This window comes from Mustela lutreola, chromosome 9 (genome assembly GCF_030435805.1).
Source record: "Mustela lutreola isolate mMusLut2 chromosome 9, mMusLut2.pri, whole genome shotgun sequence".
Lineage (NCBI taxonomy): Eukaryota > Metazoa > Chordata > Mammalia > Carnivora > Mustelidae > Mustela > Mustela lutreola.
In genome coordinates this window covers 25,851,588-25,868,171 of record NC_081298.1, presented here as the reverse complement: position 1 = coordinate 25,868,171, position 16,584 = coordinate 25,851,588, and the positions used below count along the sequence as shown (strand labels likewise).

The 16,584-nt window shown below is 43.9% G+C and overlaps 1 protein-coding gene across 3 annotated transcripts in view; it reads left to right on the top strand.

Annotated features, from left to right (window-relative positions):
• Positions 1-16,261, top strand: part of KIF3B (kinesin family member 3B) — a 44,063-nt gene extending 27,802 nt beyond the window's left edge. For all 3 annotated transcript variants that reach the window (XM_059133574.1, XM_059133576.1, XM_059133575.1), the window contains exons 3-9: positions 2,195-2,296; positions 2,509-2,631; positions 2,739-2,857; positions 9,034-9,147; positions 9,747-9,852; positions 11,792-11,970; positions 12,857-16,261. In XM_059133574.1, coding sequence (XP_058989557.1) covers positions 2,195-2,296; positions 2,509-2,631; positions 2,739-2,857; positions 9,034-9,147; positions 9,747-9,852; positions 11,792-11,970; positions 12,857-12,953 — 840 coding nt within the window. In that variant the 3' untranslated portion in view covers positions 12,954-16,261. The remainder of the gene's footprint in view (positions 1-2,194; positions 2,297-2,508; positions 2,632-2,738; positions 2,858-9,033; positions 9,148-9,746; positions 9,853-11,791; positions 11,971-12,856) is intronic.
• Positions 16,262-16,584: the final 323 nt, after the last annotated feature.

Below are 16,584 nucleotides of genomic sequence, written 5' to 3'. Positions count from 1 at the left end.
GGACAAAAGTATTGTAGAGCTAGGGGCGCCTGGGTGGCTCAGTGGGTTAAAGCCTCTGCCTTCGGCTCAGGTCATGATCCCAGGGTCCTGGGATCCAGCCCCACATCGGGCTCTCTGCTCAGCAGGGAGCCTGCTTCTGCCTCTCTCTCTTTGCCTGCCTCTCTGCCTCTTGTGATCTCTGTCAAATAAATAAATAAAATCTTAAAAAAAAAAAAAGTATTATAAAGCTAGAAGGAATGTGTGCGTGTGGGGGCTAGTAATCCAGTGCAACCACTTCATTTTGAGAGAAGAGGAAATGGGCCTAGGGGTTCCCTGAAAGATGTTTGTAAGTTTCTTAAAAGCAAGGTCATTGGGGTGCCTGGGTGGCTCAGTGGGTTAAAACCTCTGCCTTCGGCTCAGGTCATGATCCCAGTGTCCTGGGATTGAGTCCCGCATCAGGCTCTCTGCTCAGCAGGGAGCCTGCTTCCTCCTCTCTCTCTCTCTGCCTTCCTGTCTGCCTACTTGTGATCTCCATCTGTCAAATAAATAATTAAAAAAAAAAAAAAAAAAAGACAAGGTCATGGAGGTTTTGGTTTCTCTGCTTTTTGGGTACAAACTGTTCCCATGGCTTTACCCACCATCTAAATATTTGCTCAAGGTGGCCCGTCTACATAGCAAGCCCAGAGCTGTCTTCTAACTTTCGATCCTGGTAGTCTCTGCCCACTGGACATTTCCAGAGATGGCCATGGCCACCCAGAACCTGTTTCTGCCTGCCTTTCCTCAGTCAAGCCAGACCCCTAGGAGTTATACCTGCGAGCTGTCCTTCCCTCTTTCTTATGGCCCAGTCAGTCCCCAGGCCTCTGAATCCTGCGTCATCGGATTGGCTCTCTTGGACCCATCCACTTTGCTCTCTCCCGCCATTACTGCCCTAGCCCAGGCCTGGATCCTCAAAATAACCTCCTGACCGGTCCGCCTCCACCCGGCCTGTCCTTTTCCAGTCATCTTTCCTGTGGTGGGGGGAAAATGTCTCTAAAAACCAAAACTGACTGTGTAAAACACAAATCTGTGTACCCTTATACTCAAAGAACGGTCAATGTGTTTCCTGAGTGTCTCAAATCAACTTTAGTTTCCCTTAACAGGGCTTTGATGTTTTTGAACTGAGCCCTGATTGCTTTACCAACTTTGTGTATCATCACTTCCTACCCTACCCTCTCACACACCATGTTTTGTTTTTCTTTCCTGAAGATTTTATTTATTTATTTATTTATTTATTGGGGGTTGCTTATGCAAGCAGGGGGAGGAGCAGAGAGGAAGGAGAGAGAAAATCTCAAGTAGATTCCACACTCAGCACTGAGCCCGATGCAGGGCTCAGTCTCACGACCCTGAGATCATGACCTGAGCCGACATCATGAGTTGAATGCTTAACCGATTGAGCCAGCCAAGCACCGCTACATCGATTTTTTTTCTTCCTTAGCTAATTCCTATTTTTACTTCAGCACTCTCAAGACAGGAAGCTTTCCTTGATTCCCTCCAAAAGCCTGAGTTCTCTCCCTCCTATATGCCTCTCCTATTATCACTCTGTCTTTTCTTTGCTTTTTTGAAGATTTTACTTATTTATTTGACAGAGAGAGACGCAGCGAGAGGGAACAGGGAGAGGGAGAAGCAGGCTCCCCACTGAGCAGGGAGCCCAACGTGAGGCTCAATCCCAGGACCCTGGGGCCATGACCTGAGCCGAAGGCAGACGCTTAACGACTGAGCCACCCAGGGGCCCTTCTCTGTCTTCTCCTCATGCTTGTGTCTGCCTGCATAGCACGAGAGCCTGCTTGCTTATCCGTGGCCCTCAGTGGAGTCTTCAGCCTTGTGATTCATATTCTGTTGCCTCTCTAGCACCCAGCACATAGGAGGAACTCAATATGTTTTAAGTAGGGTCAACACTTTGTCCATACAAACCTCCCCAAATTTTTTTTAAGAAAGCTGGAATTCCTGTAGTCCTGAGGGAGCTGTATCTTTAGTGTTTCTGAGGTAAAGCCCCAGCGGAGCCACCTCAGCCCCACCTCGGTGATGGTAAGGACACTGCTGTGCCCAATCTGTCTTCCCCCAGAGTTCACCCCTTTGGCTCAGTCCTGAGCTCAGGATGTTTTACAGGCTTCCCTCTGAGGAGCTATGTCCTGAGGGAGATCATTCACGAGATGGATTCTACTCTTTTCTCACTCAGGCCATGGAGAGTAAGCTGCTTGTTGGAGGAAAAAATATAGTAGATCATACAAATGAACAACAGAAAATCCTGGAGCAGAAACGGCAGGAAATTGCAGAGCAGGTAACTTTTCATTCCCTTTTGAGGAGAAGGGCGTGGGACAAGGCACACCAATGCTACAGAGTAAATATCTCTTTTATTAGATTCTTCAGAGGGAATGAAAATGGGGTGTTCAACCCCTTCCCAGTGGGAGACTCCGATCTGGAGCCCCAGCCCTGTACTCTTGTTTAGACATAGTCTGTAGGCAAGCTGATGAATTTTGTGATGTTGCCCAGAAACGTCGAGAAAGAGAAATCCAGCAACAGATGGAAAGCAGAGATGAGGAGACCTTGGAACTGAAAGAGACGTACAGCTCATTGCAGCAAGAGGTGGACATCAAGACCAAAAAACTCAAGAAGGTATAAAGGAATGAGGCCAGGCAGAGGTGTCTTGAGACTTGGAGGAAGGGAAGAGCTCTGTTGTCTGGAGGGCTCTCCTCCTCACCTGCCTTTCCCCTCGGTTCCAGCTCTTCTCCAAGCTTCAGGCAGTGAAGGCGGAGATCCATGACCTCCAAGAAGAGCACATCAAGGAGCGTCAGGAGCTGGAACAGACTCAGAATGAGCTCACAAGGGAGCTGAAACTCAAGTAAGTTCTGGACCTTTTATGGCACCCTCAGCCACTTGCCAGGTAGTTTGTTGAGTAAGAAACGTGAATCTAAAGGCAGGGCCCCTGCCTACTTCTCCCCACCTTGTCTGTTTTTTGTTTATTCTGAGAAAATCACTTTCTGTCTCTGGGTCCCATCTATTAAGCAAACGACCTCACCAGATCTCTGAATTTCCTTCCATCCTACCTGCTGGAAGTTTTTAAAGGCTCCAGCCTCTATTGATAAGAGGGAATCTTTCTTAACTACAATTTTTTGAGTGGTTTAATGAACATCCAAATGCCCCCCAGCCCAGATTCATTGATAAACTACCTTTTGTCATTGTTCTTTCATAGAAATATTCTAAAATCTCATGTAATATTAACCTCGTGTTATCTTATTCCATGATTATAATGCTGTTTCAAAAAATGCTTTACTGGGGCACCTGGGTGGCTCAGTCATTAAGTGTCTGCTTTCGGCTCAGGTCATGATCCCAAGGACCTGGGTTCAAGCCCTGCATCGGGCTCCCTGCTCTGTGGGAAGCCTGCTTCTCCCTCTCCCACTCCTCCTGCTTGTGTTCCCTCTCTTGCGTGCTTGCTTTCTCTGTCAAATAAATAAACAAAAAATCTTTAAGAAAAAGTAAATAAAAAATGTTTTACTGAGATATAATTTACAGACCATACAATTCACCTATTTAAATTAGTATACAAGTCAGTGGGCACCTGGGTGGCTCAGTTGGTTAAGCATCCAGCTCTTGCTTTCAGCTCCGGTCATGATCTTTGGGTTGTGAACTTGTGTCCCATGTCAGGCTTCCCACTGGGCACAGAGCCTGCTTAAGATTCTTTCTTCCTTTGCCCCTCCCTGCCCCATAAATTAAATAAATAGGTAAACAAATAAATATACAAGTCAGTTTTAAAAACATGTATTTGGGGGCATCTGGGTGGCTCAGTGGTTTAAGCCTCTGCCTTCAGCTCAGGTCATGATCTCAGGGTCCTGGGATCGAGCCCTGCATTAGGCTCTCTGCTCAGCGGAGAGCCTGCTTCCCTTCTCTCTCTGCCTCCCTCTCTGCCTACTTGTGATCTCTCGCTTTCTGTCAAATAAATAAATGAAAATCTTTAAAAAACAAACAAAACATATTTATAAAGTTGTAAAGCCATCACTACAATCTGATTTTTTTATTTTAATTTTAATTTTTTTATTTTTTAAAGATTTTATTTATTTATTTGACAAAGAGAGAACACAAGGGCACAAGCAGGGGGGAGTGGCAGGCAGAGGGAGGGAGAAGCAGGCTCCCTTCTTAACAAGGAGCTCAGTGCAGGACTTGATTTCAGGACCCTGGCATCATGACCTGAGCTGAAGGTGGACACTTAACCAACGAGCCACCCAGGCACCTCTACCACAATCTGATTTTAGAACATTTTTTTGTGTCTCCCCGCCCCCCTCAATGAAACCCTGTACCAGTTAGCAGTCATTCCGTATTACCCACCCCCCCCTTCCAGCACTAAGTATCTACTAATCTACTTTCTGTCTCTATAAATTTGTCTATTCTGGACATTTCATATAAATGGAATCGTATAACATGGCCTTCTGTGACTGGTTTCTTTTGATTAACATGATGCTTCCAAGGATCCTCCATGTTGTAACATGTAAGGACTTCATTCTTTTTTATGGCTGAATGATACTGGGTTTTATGGATATACCATATAATTAATTCATTTATCATTTGATGGACATTTAGGTTGTTTCCTGTCTTTGGCTATTATCAATAATGTTGCTGTGAACCTTCATGTACAAGTTTTTAAATGGATGTGTTTTCATTTCTCTGGGATATATATACCTAGAAGTGGAATTGCTTAGGTCATATGGTAACTCGGTATTTAAGTTTTGGAGGAATTGCCAAACTGTTTTCCAAAATGGCTGGATCATTTTATATTTCCACCACCAATTTTTCCATGTCCTGTTGACACTTGCAACTGTCTGTCCTTTTATTATAGCCTTCCTCATGGGTGTGAAGGCTCTCATTGTGGTTTTGCTTTGCATTTCTCTAATGACTCATGATGGAATGTCTTCTCATGTGCTCTTGGACCATTTGCATATCTCCTTTGGAGAAATGTCTGTTCAAATCCTCTGCCCATTTAAAAATTGGGTAATTTATTGGGTCTTTTTATTATTGAGTTGTAAGAGTTCTTTGTATATTCTGGAGACAAGTCTCTTATCAGACACATGATTTGTAGATATTTTCTCAAATTCTGTGGGTTGTCTTTTCACTTTCTTTATGGTATTTTGTTTGCAGCACAAAAGATTTTAATTCTGAAGTAGTCCAATTTATATATAGTTTCTTTTGTTGCTTAAATTTTTGGTATTGTATCTAAATTTTCCTGTTCTGGATATTGCATATTAATTTATAATGGAATAATGTGGCCACTGGTGGCTGACTTTTTTCACTTAGTATAATATAGTGTTTTCAAGGGTCATACATGTTGTAGCACATATCAATATTTCATTCCTTTTTTTTTTAATTTTTTTTTTTATTTGACAGAGAGAGATTATAAGTAGGCTGTCAGAGAGAGAGGGAGAAGCAGGCTCTCTGCTGAGGAGAGAGCCAGACCCAAGGCTGGATCCCAGGACCCTGGGATCATGACCTGAGCTGAAAGCAGAGGCTTAACCCACTGAGCCACCCAAGTGCCCCAATATTTCATTCTTTTTTTGTGGTTGAATAATATTGTATTGTATGACTATGCCACATTTTATGTATCCATTCATCAGTTAATGGACCTTTGGGTTATTTCTATTAGCTATTACGAATAATACTGCTATGAAGATTCGTGTACAAGTTTTATTTTATTTTTTAAAATTTTATTTGTTTGTTTGAGAGAGACACAGTGAAAGAGGAAACAAAAGCAGGGAGAGTGGGAAAGGGAGAAGTAGGCTTTGTACTGAGCAGGGAGCCTGATGTGGGGCTCGATCCCAGGACCCTGCGATCATGACCTGAGCCAAAGGCAGACACTTTACAACTGAGCCACTCAGGCGTCCCTGTGTACAAGTTTTATTCTGGACTTCTGTTTTCAGTTTTCTTAAGCCTCTTAGAGTCTTAAAGTTTGAGGTCTTACATTTAGGTCTGTGATCCATTTTGAGTTAACTTTTGTATATGGTCTGAAGTGCAGTTCCAAGTGCCTTCTGTTGCATGTGGATATCCAGTTTTCCCAGCACCATTTGTTGAAAGGGTCTTCTCTCATTGTCTTTGCATCTTATCAATTATAAATGGAAGGGTTTATTTCTGAACTCTCAATATTGTTCCATTGATCTGTTTGTCTTTATGCCAATACCACACTGTCTTGACTACTACAGCTGTGTAATAAGTTTTGAAATGAGGAAGTATGAGTCCTCCAATTTTGTTGATCTTTTTCAAGATAGTTTTGGCTATTTGGAGTTTCTTGCATTTCCATATACATTTTAAGGTCAGCTTGTCAATTTCTGTGAAAAAGCCAGCTGGGATTTTGTTAGGGACTGTGTTCAATCTATAGATCCAATTGGAGAGTACTGTCATCTTAACAGTTACGTGTTTTGGTCCATGAACTTGGGATGGGATGTCTCTTTATTTTTTTAGATCTTCTCTAATTTTTGTCAAGAATGTTTTGTAGTTTTCAATAGCCAAGTCTTTGCACTTCTTTTATTAAATATATACCTAAGTGGTTTTTTGCAATTATATATGGAATTGTTTTTCTTAGTTTTATTTTTAGAATATTTATTGCTAGTGTATAGAATCACAATTGATTTTTGTATACACAATTATATCTTTCCACCTAACAAAATTAGTATTGTTTCTTACTATTATCTCATACCTTGCCCATATTCGGATTTTATGGGTTTGTTCATATTAATATCTATATGAAGACCACATATTGCATTTAGTTATTATTTCTCTTCAGCTTATTTTAATCTGGAGCAGTCCCTTTTCCTTTTAAAAACTTTTTTTGCAGTTGACTTTTTGAAAAGTGAGGTCAGCCTCTTGAAGCGTCTCACAGTCTGGATTTAACTGAAAGGTTTAATTGAAAGCTAGTTCAAAGCACTGGTTCTCAACCTTGGCTGCTCACTGAAATCATAGGAGTTTTAAAAAGGTCCCACCCCAGAGATTTTGACTTAATTGGTCCTTCAACTTTAGCAGGCACCAGATCATCTGAAGGGTTTGTTAAGTGCAGATTACTGGGTCCCAAACCCAGAGAGTCTGATTCAGTTCATCAGGCATGGAGCCTGAGAATTTGCATTTCTAGAAGATTCCAGTTGTTGCTCCTATTGGTTCTGTGAACACACTTTGAGAACCACTGGTCTCTCATGAGGTTTGGGCAAGATATTTTTCAGAACTCTGTAAGTGGTATTAACATGCAGCCTGGCTTAAGAACCACTGAGTTAACAGTTTCAACCAACAATAATTTGTCTGAAATTATTATTTCATTAGGGGTTACATAATACTGTTTTTCTCTATCAGTCCTTCCACAATATTTGCTGAAATTTTGCTTTTTTTTTTTTTTTAAGATTTTATTTATTTGACAGAGACAGACACAGTGAGAGAAGGAACACAAGCAGGGGAAGTGGGAGAGGGAGAAGCAGGCTTCCTGCTGAGTAGGGAGCCCGATGCTGGCTCGATCCCAGGACCCTGGGATCATGACCTGAGGATTTAACAACTGAGCCACCCATGCGCCCCTTCTTTTCTTTTCTTTTTTTTTTTTTTTTAAAGATTTTATTTATTTATTTGACAGAGATCACAAGTAGGCAGAGAGGCAGGCAGAGAGAGAGAGAGGGAAGCAGGCCCCCGCTGAGCAGAGAGCCCGATGTGGGGCTTGATCCCAGGACCCTGAGATCGTGACCTGAGCTGAAGACAGAGGCTTAACCCACTGAGCCACCAGGCATCCCCTTTTCTTTTCTTTTTTTTAAAGTAATTTCTACACCCAATGTGGGGCTTGAACTCACAACCCTGAGATCAAGAGTCACATGCTCTGCAGACTGAGCCAGCCAGATACGTCTAGCTAGAATTTTTCTTCAAAGAACTCTTCAGAGGGATTATTTTAATGACCAAGTTTTAAATTTGGAAGGAGCTTTTATAATTAAAGGTATCCTCTTTCTAGGTATGTACACCTAGGAAAAAAAAAGAACAAAATATGCCAAAATATTAATAATAGCTATCTCTGGATAGTGAATGTAGTTGTATTTTTTACATTTCCTGCTATATAAATAAGACTTTTAAAATCAGAAAAAAGCAAATATATGTCATAAAAATAATTTCTTAAATGTTTCAAATAAAATAAGTAGAAAATTTCATCTCTCTGAAATATTTTTCTCCTAGGGAAGCCATTTTCATGGCTTTAGCTCTTATTTATATTTTTTGAATAAACAGTGAGTCAGCTTCTTTCTCATAGTCGGTACCCTACATGTCACTGGTGTTTGTTGTGTGTCTTTCCCACTTTAACACCCCTTTGGCATTGTTCTGTCCTGAGGCTTTGAAAGCGTGAATGCAGAGATGTGGGACAGCTGTCACCATGGAGAGACACAACCCAGTGGGTTCCAGTTTCATTGTTTGCTGTGTTTCCCAGCACTTCTCAAGCTGAGACTCTTCTCGGGAATGGTCCTTTATTCTCAGTGGTCTAAGGGGACTGAAATCCACTCAGTCTTGTCTTTTGTCCTGGCGACTAGCGTGGGAAGTTTTCTAGCTTGGCCAACAATCCATGGGATTGGAAAAAGACCGTTTCACTTCTAATCTCTTTTTAGCATTTTGGAAATTAACGTGCTAGGTTGGGGGGGTACCAATGGCCCCCTAAGAGACACTTCAGTTAGTGCGTTTGCACTCTGGTATAGGCCAGGCATGGCCACTTTTTTTCAGTCCATTCTTCTCCTCGAGCTGCTCCTCCTTGGCCAGAAGTGACCTCCCTAGAGTCTTGGGACAGCCCGCTGTCAGCACCTGTCATATCTAAGAGGGCCACACCATTACCTCTCTGTCTCAGGCAGAGACTAAGCGTCATTCCTGTCCATACCCCAGCTCTCTGCCCAATGGCCGGCCTGCAGGGCCTGCCCAGGAGGTACTTGTGGAGTAGCTTGACTCTTATCCAATGACTCCCACATGTAGGATAGCCAGTACCAGCTGTCTTCTTTTCCACCTGTGTTCATTCATGATTGTGTGCTCTTACAGGCATCTTATTATTGAAAACTTCATCCCTCTAGAAGAAAAAAGTAAAATCATGAATAGATCCTTCTTCGATGAAGAGGAAGATCATTGGAAATTACATCCTATAACCAGACTGGAGTAAGTCACTATTCATTTTAAGAATGGGGAAGGTGGGGAAGAGGGAGAAAAAATGGATAAGCTGGACTTGGCCCAAGGGGTATAGTAGGATGGTGCTGTTAGGAATTGGGGGACTATCACAGTGAATTCATGTCCTTTCCCAAGTTCCTGCATTCGCGCTTCCTCAGCTGTCATGGGAAGCATGCTAGGCCAAAGGGGGCAGTACCTGGGTAGGCGTCATATTGTACGGCCGTTTGATGCAGCATTGATTTCCAGTCTACTTCTGGGTCTTGCTAGAATAGTGGAAAATGGTCCGCTAAGGATGTGGGGGTGGGGAACACTGACAGCTGTGTCTTGCGCCTGCCATCTGAGAACTGGGTGATTACACCAGTCCCTTACAGCTTAAGAGATGCATGATGTCCACATTTGAATCAGAATGTGACTCAGAAAATATAAGCAGTTCCTGTCCCATTCACATGGTAGCCCTTAGTCCCGGGAGTTACTAGGTTCAGGCCTATTTAGATAGGCTCAGTGTCTTCTGAGAGCTGGTTCCACAGGACTGTCCTGGGACTGTGGAACACACTCCAAACAGGGCTTTAACCACTGCAGTCCATTTCCAGGAATCAGCAGATGATGAAGCGACCAGTCTCAGCTGTGGGGTATAAGAGACCGTTGAGCCAACACGCAAGAATGTCCATGATGATTCGTCCAGAGGCCCGATATCGGGTGAGAAGATTGTCCTTGTGTTTCTCTCCTATCTCTTTTCAGGGAGTTTAGGTATATGTAAAACCTCAGGCACCGTTCTGCAAAGTCACAGAGTATGTGTCCTGACTCTTTCCAGGGGTTCCTGAGGACATTTATATTAACATAATAATTATAATTGATAATAAACATACTAAGTAAAGAACAAATAAAAAGAACAAATAATTATGAATAAGAAGGCAAAGTAGAATGAGATTTAGAAAATTAGCCTACAGAAGGAGGAGAGTACAAACATACTGTCAGTAATGGCCAAGAAACATCATCACCACAAAGCCTGAAAATGGCTCCGTGCGAAGACTGGAGGGAATGCAGATGTGCAATGACGGGAGGTGGAGATGAGTTATAGAACCTTTGGTACTTCTGTTTAACAGGATGTGGGTCAGTCAGGTAATTATTTCAAGTGACATAATTGAGGACTTTTTAAATGACCCAAACATATTTTGCAATAATCCCACTGTACGAACTGCTACACATAAGCACTTGCTGTATGCCGGACATGTACTCAGCGCTTCTTGGCTTTCTCTGATTGAACGCTCCCACCTCCTCTCTGCCGTAGGTCCCATGGCTTAGTAGGTAGCTGGTAAGTGGATGGACCAGGAGACACAACTTATTGTTAAGTTATAAAACAACTGGTACTGAAAGTTTACGTATGAATTAAATACGTGGACTGGTTATCTCTGGTTCATGGAAGTGCACTCAATTTAAGTTGCCTTCTTTTTGCTTATCTGTATTTTGTATCAGCAGGGAGCCTGTATCATTGATATCAAGATACAAGATACAAGCCTGTATCTTGAAAATTTTAAATTGTTTTTGAGTCTCCCTTAGCCGTCAGAGCAAAACAGATTGGGATTAATTAGTTGCTCAGGTGCTGTTCTTCCTGTTGCTGAGTTATTTAAAATAAAGGAAACAAAAGCAAAAAAGCTACATTAGGTGGGGTTTTCTGTCGTAGAAGGTGAATAATGTATCTGTGTCCTCAGAAGCATTTTCCTAGCAGTTTCAGAGGGTGCATCTCTTGCCCATTATTTCAGGTCCCAAAACTAGAACATGATTTCAAAGCCTTCAAATCAGAACATGTGGATTTCCAGGGGGCTAACCTGATACAAAGGTAGAATTTAAAGCAGTGGCTTTCAGATGTTTTTAGCACCGGACACACTCCATTAAGAGAAAATTTAAGCAATGTCTCGGTATATAAAATTGATTGATGGAGCCACTCCATCTCCCCAACTTCTCCCCGCAGTGGCCCTCCTGCCCCTTCTGGAGTTCTGGGGCTTGAACTCTACTGGGTAGGAGGAGCTGAAGGACGAGATGTGTACCGTGGGTGTTCTTCCCTCTACACACTCATTTCAGCATGTAGGACCCAGGGAAAGGCTCACCACAGGCTGTCAGGTAAAGGAATCCAGCCACAAGGCCAGTTATGAGGCAGGGCTGGGTATGATAAAAGATAAAATGTGGTTACAAGACACACACTGCCACACACCTTTCACATATATACTACCTGCCTGCTTCCTTCCCTCAGCAACCAAAATGTTCATCAGAGCCGCTGGGGGTGGTGAGGTTATCAGTAATTACCCTCTTCTTCTTTATACCTTTTTTAATTTTCACATTGTCTGCAGTCAATGGATTCTGCTTATTATTTTTCCCTGCTTATTCCCCTTAGAGTATAATATATGTTCATTGTTTAAAAAAACTTTTTTAAGGAAATAGAGGAAAGCCCAGAGAAGAAGATAAAAACATCTGTGTCCTCACCAGGAAAAAAGTTATAAATCTGTGTCATTACAGGCTCTTGGTAGGCTCCTAGTAGCAAGACATGTGCAGTTCTGTCTTTCGGAGGGTGGCAGGATTGCTTGTAGGCTCTGTGTCTGATCAGAGGCCGGCCTCACTGGTCATGGCTGTGCTTCTGCAGGCAGAGAACATCGTGCTGTTAGAGCTGGACATGCCCAGCCGGACCACCAGAGACTACGAGGGCCCCGCCATCGCTCCCAAAGTCCAGGCTGCACTGGATGCAGCCCTGCAGGACGAAGATGAGATACAGGTGGATGCATCATCCTTTGAAAGCACGACAAATAAGAAGTCCAAGGCCAGGTGAGTGGCTTTTGATGACCTGCAATTAAACAGAACATGCTCAAACAAGGACAAACAAAGGTAGAGGCTTATCATGGAATGCTTTACAGAACACACCAGAAAATGCTGCCATATTACTCCTAGGTTTGTTCATTTACTCCACAAATATTTATGGCCCAGTCAAGTGTTGTGAACACCAGAATGGCTAAGGAATGTGTATTCCCGTGAACTAGGGGACAGTTCTTTGGTCCCTGCCAGGTACTAGGCGGTTGTCAGTCCTTTGACAGAATGATCTTACTGTTTTCTGCAAAAACTTACGAGATAAATGTTATCATTAATCCCATTTATAAAATCTATAAAATAAGAAGACTGAGTCTTAGAGAATTTGAGAAAGTAGCCAAGTTCAAGGAAGTAAGTACAGAGCCAGGGTTCAAACCTAGGTGTGTCTGAATCCACAGCCCAGACTCTGAGCCTCACTGCTGAATTTACCTCATTTAAATGACCTGTGAAATAACCAAGTACTTAATTTGGTGCTAAATTAGAAGTTCTGTCTTACTAAATTTTGGACTAGAGGCTTAAGGACAACAATGGGAAAAAACAAAAAATGGAAGAAATTCCACCTGCAAACAGTACTTTCTGCCAGAAAAGACAATCAAGATCTGATGTAAATGGAAGAACAGTTGCCAAGAAGCAGGTCCCTTCCCTGAGGTGTCACGCCTCGGTTGGCTGGTCACGTTGGCCATGAACAGAGGGTCAGGCTGTGCCGGTCTGGTGGTTTTACGGTGGAAAGTGTACTGGCGTTCAGGCCATTGAGGAAAGGCGAAGGCTACTTGGTGAGAAAGGAGTCTGATCTGTGTCAGGGACAGAGACGGGACATGACATGTAAACATGTGCTTGACTTTTGCAGGCCGAAAAGCGGAAGGAAGTCGGGATCCTCCTCCTCTTCCTCAGGAACCCCTGCATCTCAGCTTTATCCACAGTCTCGAGGACTGGTTCCCAAGTAAAGCCAGTTCCTCCTCTCCCAGGGTGTAAATAGCATTTGCCTTCTGAGAGAAGAGACGAGCAAACACCTGCAGAGAGGACTTCAAGCCCTAACTCAGAACTGTGCCCCTGGGGAGTAGCGATGGCCTCTTTGCAGATTAACCATCGTAATCTGGTTGAAACGTGCCAGCGCTCACCTGGCACGAAGCGACTCTGGGAAATGTCCTTTAATTAGCATCTCAGAAATGCATGGGTAAGGTAAAGTGTGATAGTTGAAGTGGAAAGCAAGGGAATGACCAGTGACCTTGCTTCCCTTCTCCCTTGCCTTCTCCTCTCCCCGGCCCCGCCCGCCCTCCCATTCCCCTCTCCTTATCTAGCCTGTTCTTTGTGCTGGGCTCCTTTCTTGTTGAACAACAGGGCAAAATCAGGAGTCACCTGAGCAGGACCAAGTCTTTGGAGCCTCAGGATAAAATGACAGTGAGACTGAAAAGTAAAAGCCCCAGAACTTGAATAGGTGCTTGTTCCTGTAGGTAGAATGAGAATTCTCATTTGGATCCAAGCCCCCGATAGGCTTGATGGGCCTTTGGGATCTGCTGAATAAGGAAATGTTTCCCAAGCATGTTGGAAGCAATAGAAACAACATTCCCTTTGCCTCCTTGGAGAGTTTTAGGGGAACAGCTTCTTTAAAACCTTAAAACCATGACCATCCTTGTCTAAGACGTAACTCTGTAAGCTGATGCCATGTCCATACACTGTGTCACTTTACTCTTCATTTGTCACCACTTTTGCCGTTGCGCATCCTCTGAGCATCCCTGCCTCAGCCCGGCCTCGGCCCGCACAGCCGCTCAGCCATGGGCCTGTTGTATGGGAAGAGGAAGGTTGGGTCTGCTTTCCCTGACCGGACAAGAGTTGGGAGAATGAGACGTACAGTGGCACTTTTGAATTCCCCGTTTTGTGCCCTGTCTGCAAAAGGGTGATAAGGCAGTGCAGACCCAGAGATGTGGGACTCGGGGCAGTGGGAGAGGACGATAGAATGGATGGGAACGAAGGCGTCCTGCCTGCCTTCCCCAGGACCCTCACCTGAGGCCAGAACAGCGGCTCACTGCCGGCAGAGCCAAAGGTGGTGGCCCGGAGTGTCCATGCAACTGAGTAGGCTCAGAGGAGAGAATTAGAAATTCCCGTTGACATAGACTAGTTTGGTTTTTAAGTTTTAGTTCTTCGTATTATTGAAATTCAAAGCTTCATTTTATGTTGGTCCTTAGGTGAATGTTACTCATTTCCCCCCCAAGAGAAGCTCAGAAGTGTGCGTGCGTGTGCAAGCACAGTGGTGCCTGTGTTCTTTGAGTGTGTCCATGTGTGTTTGTAAGAGAGAGACCAAGGACTTGCCCAGTTTTAGAAATACACTAATGTGCGGTTATTGCCTTTGTCTGTATTGAAGGCCCACTGAATGACGAATCCAGGCGGGAAGTGCTCCCATGTGAGTGTCTGAGTCCACGAGCCAAGCCTGAGGGCACAATAGGAGTCCCCAGGTCTGCCACCCTGGTGCACCTTGCTGGCACGGTGCCCCAGGAAGATGGCGACTCAGGTGGGCCTTGAGTTATATTTTAACTCAGCTGCTGAGTTCCCAGGGCACATTTCTGGATCAGAACCCGTGGGAAAGAGGAGGTACCAAGTGCAATGTCTTAGCATTCTACAAATGGAGATCTGGCATCTGGCCCCTTATCTCCTTTTTAGTTACTGTTCTTTCTGAAAGCTGGGGCCCTTTGCAGCAATTCCCAGAGCATAATGGAGCCTTTCCTCATCTTCCTTGGGATCAGACCCTGCTTCTTATTTATTAAGAATTTACCTGTTTGAGTGGGAACCAAATGATGAGGTGGGTAGTCTGAGATGCTTATCTGCCAGCTACACCTGTCTCTTGCACCACATTCCCTCAAAGCTAGTCCGAATCCCATAGGCTGAAAATATTCACCTAGCACATCTGAGAACTGAACACTGCAGATAACACTGTACCTTAATACTGATATCTCGAGGTGGCTGTTCTGAGCAAGGGTGGTTGAGTGACCGTGGAACTTTTCTAAGAGGGCGAAGGAAGAAAGCCAAGTGGGCAGGCAGGATTATTAAAACAGGCTTGCCTTATGCACAGCTGTGTTCGTCTGGCAGTCTGTGAGCCCAGGTAGAACAGCTGTGAGGAGGTGGAGCTGTCCCTCCCCAAGCAGTCTCTGGTGCTTTTCTTCTCTCAAAATGGATCCGATAAATATTTGAGTAGAGCAGACAGGAGCATGTCTCACTGCTACCAGAAAGCTGCTGCTTTGGGCTCTGAATTGAGCCAAACACATGGAGGACCGACCTAGTTTTCATGTCTATAGTCATGCTAGAATGTTCCAAGCCGTCTGAGGGTCTTCACGCAAGAGCAGCTAGTGAAGTCTGGAAGCAAGTCTGAACAGGATCTAAGAAGATCATCTGGGAGAAGGAGTTTGAGACTGTGTGCGACCCTTATCACGCCCCTTTTTGCTCTGATCAGTAAGAATGTATCTGGCTTCCTGTTTGAAAGTCACATGTCTCCCAGATCCCTGGATTCAGAACCCAAGGACACAAATCACAGGCATGAAGCACTTTCTGAAGACTCTGACCTAACATTGGATTGTTCCCCGTCGAATGCCTGCATGCTGCTTGAATTGTACCACTCGCACCTCCATGACCAAAGGCGTCAGAGAGTTCTGCAGTTCAGGCCCGGGCCACTCTCCGCTTTTCCTGTCTGACTCTTGTTAAGTCCTCCCTCACTGAATGTAGAATTGTTGCCAAGTTCTTGAGAAGCGTCGACTCCCTGCTAACATGGGATATCAGTTCTGCCTCACATTTCCGTATGGTCCAGGCTCATCGCAAACACCACCTTGGGCCATCTCAGCACCATCAGTGGATGAAAATGGGGCTATTAATAAGCCCTAAAAGCCATAATCAAAATGCTCAGAGGGAACTGGATAAGGACAGTGGGCCTGGCTGTTGCTACTGCACATGGTTTAGTCCGGTACTGTTTGGCAATCTGCCCCCTCTCACCCCGCCCTTGTTTTCTTGAATGAAATGCTTTTAAGGTTGTTTATGAAGGGAGTGATCCTGGGGCAGGCAAGGGGCAGTGGGCTTTATGGCTCTTTGGAGTTACTGTTGATCTTGACCTTCTCTTTGGCTACCTTTAGACAAAGAATATGCCAATACTTGGGGCTCTAAGTTTTACAGTTGATATTTATTTGTATCATCTCTTTGTCTAGGAATGTAAAAGTGATTCTAAACTAAGATGTGTAATAAAAATCAATCAGATTTATTGTACCTACAAAAAGGTGTCCTCATAAATGACTAATGCTTTTGAAAATGACATGCTCATGGCCGACACACTGCCACTCTCTTTAAACATTTAAACTTCCAGGGAAAGGAGGGTGGGAATAGAAAATGAAGACTGAGTTGGAAGGCTGGCATTTAAAAAAAAAGAAAAAAGATAGCAACAAGGTAAAGGAATGAAGAAAGAGCGAAAAATAAGTGCTTCTCATGTTTTTCCACAGAGGTTTTCCACAGGTAGACCTGGGTATCAGGTGGGGCATTTCTTTGAACTTCTGTTGTTTTGGGTTCAAAATTTCTTTTAAGTTCATTTCATATTATACTTTA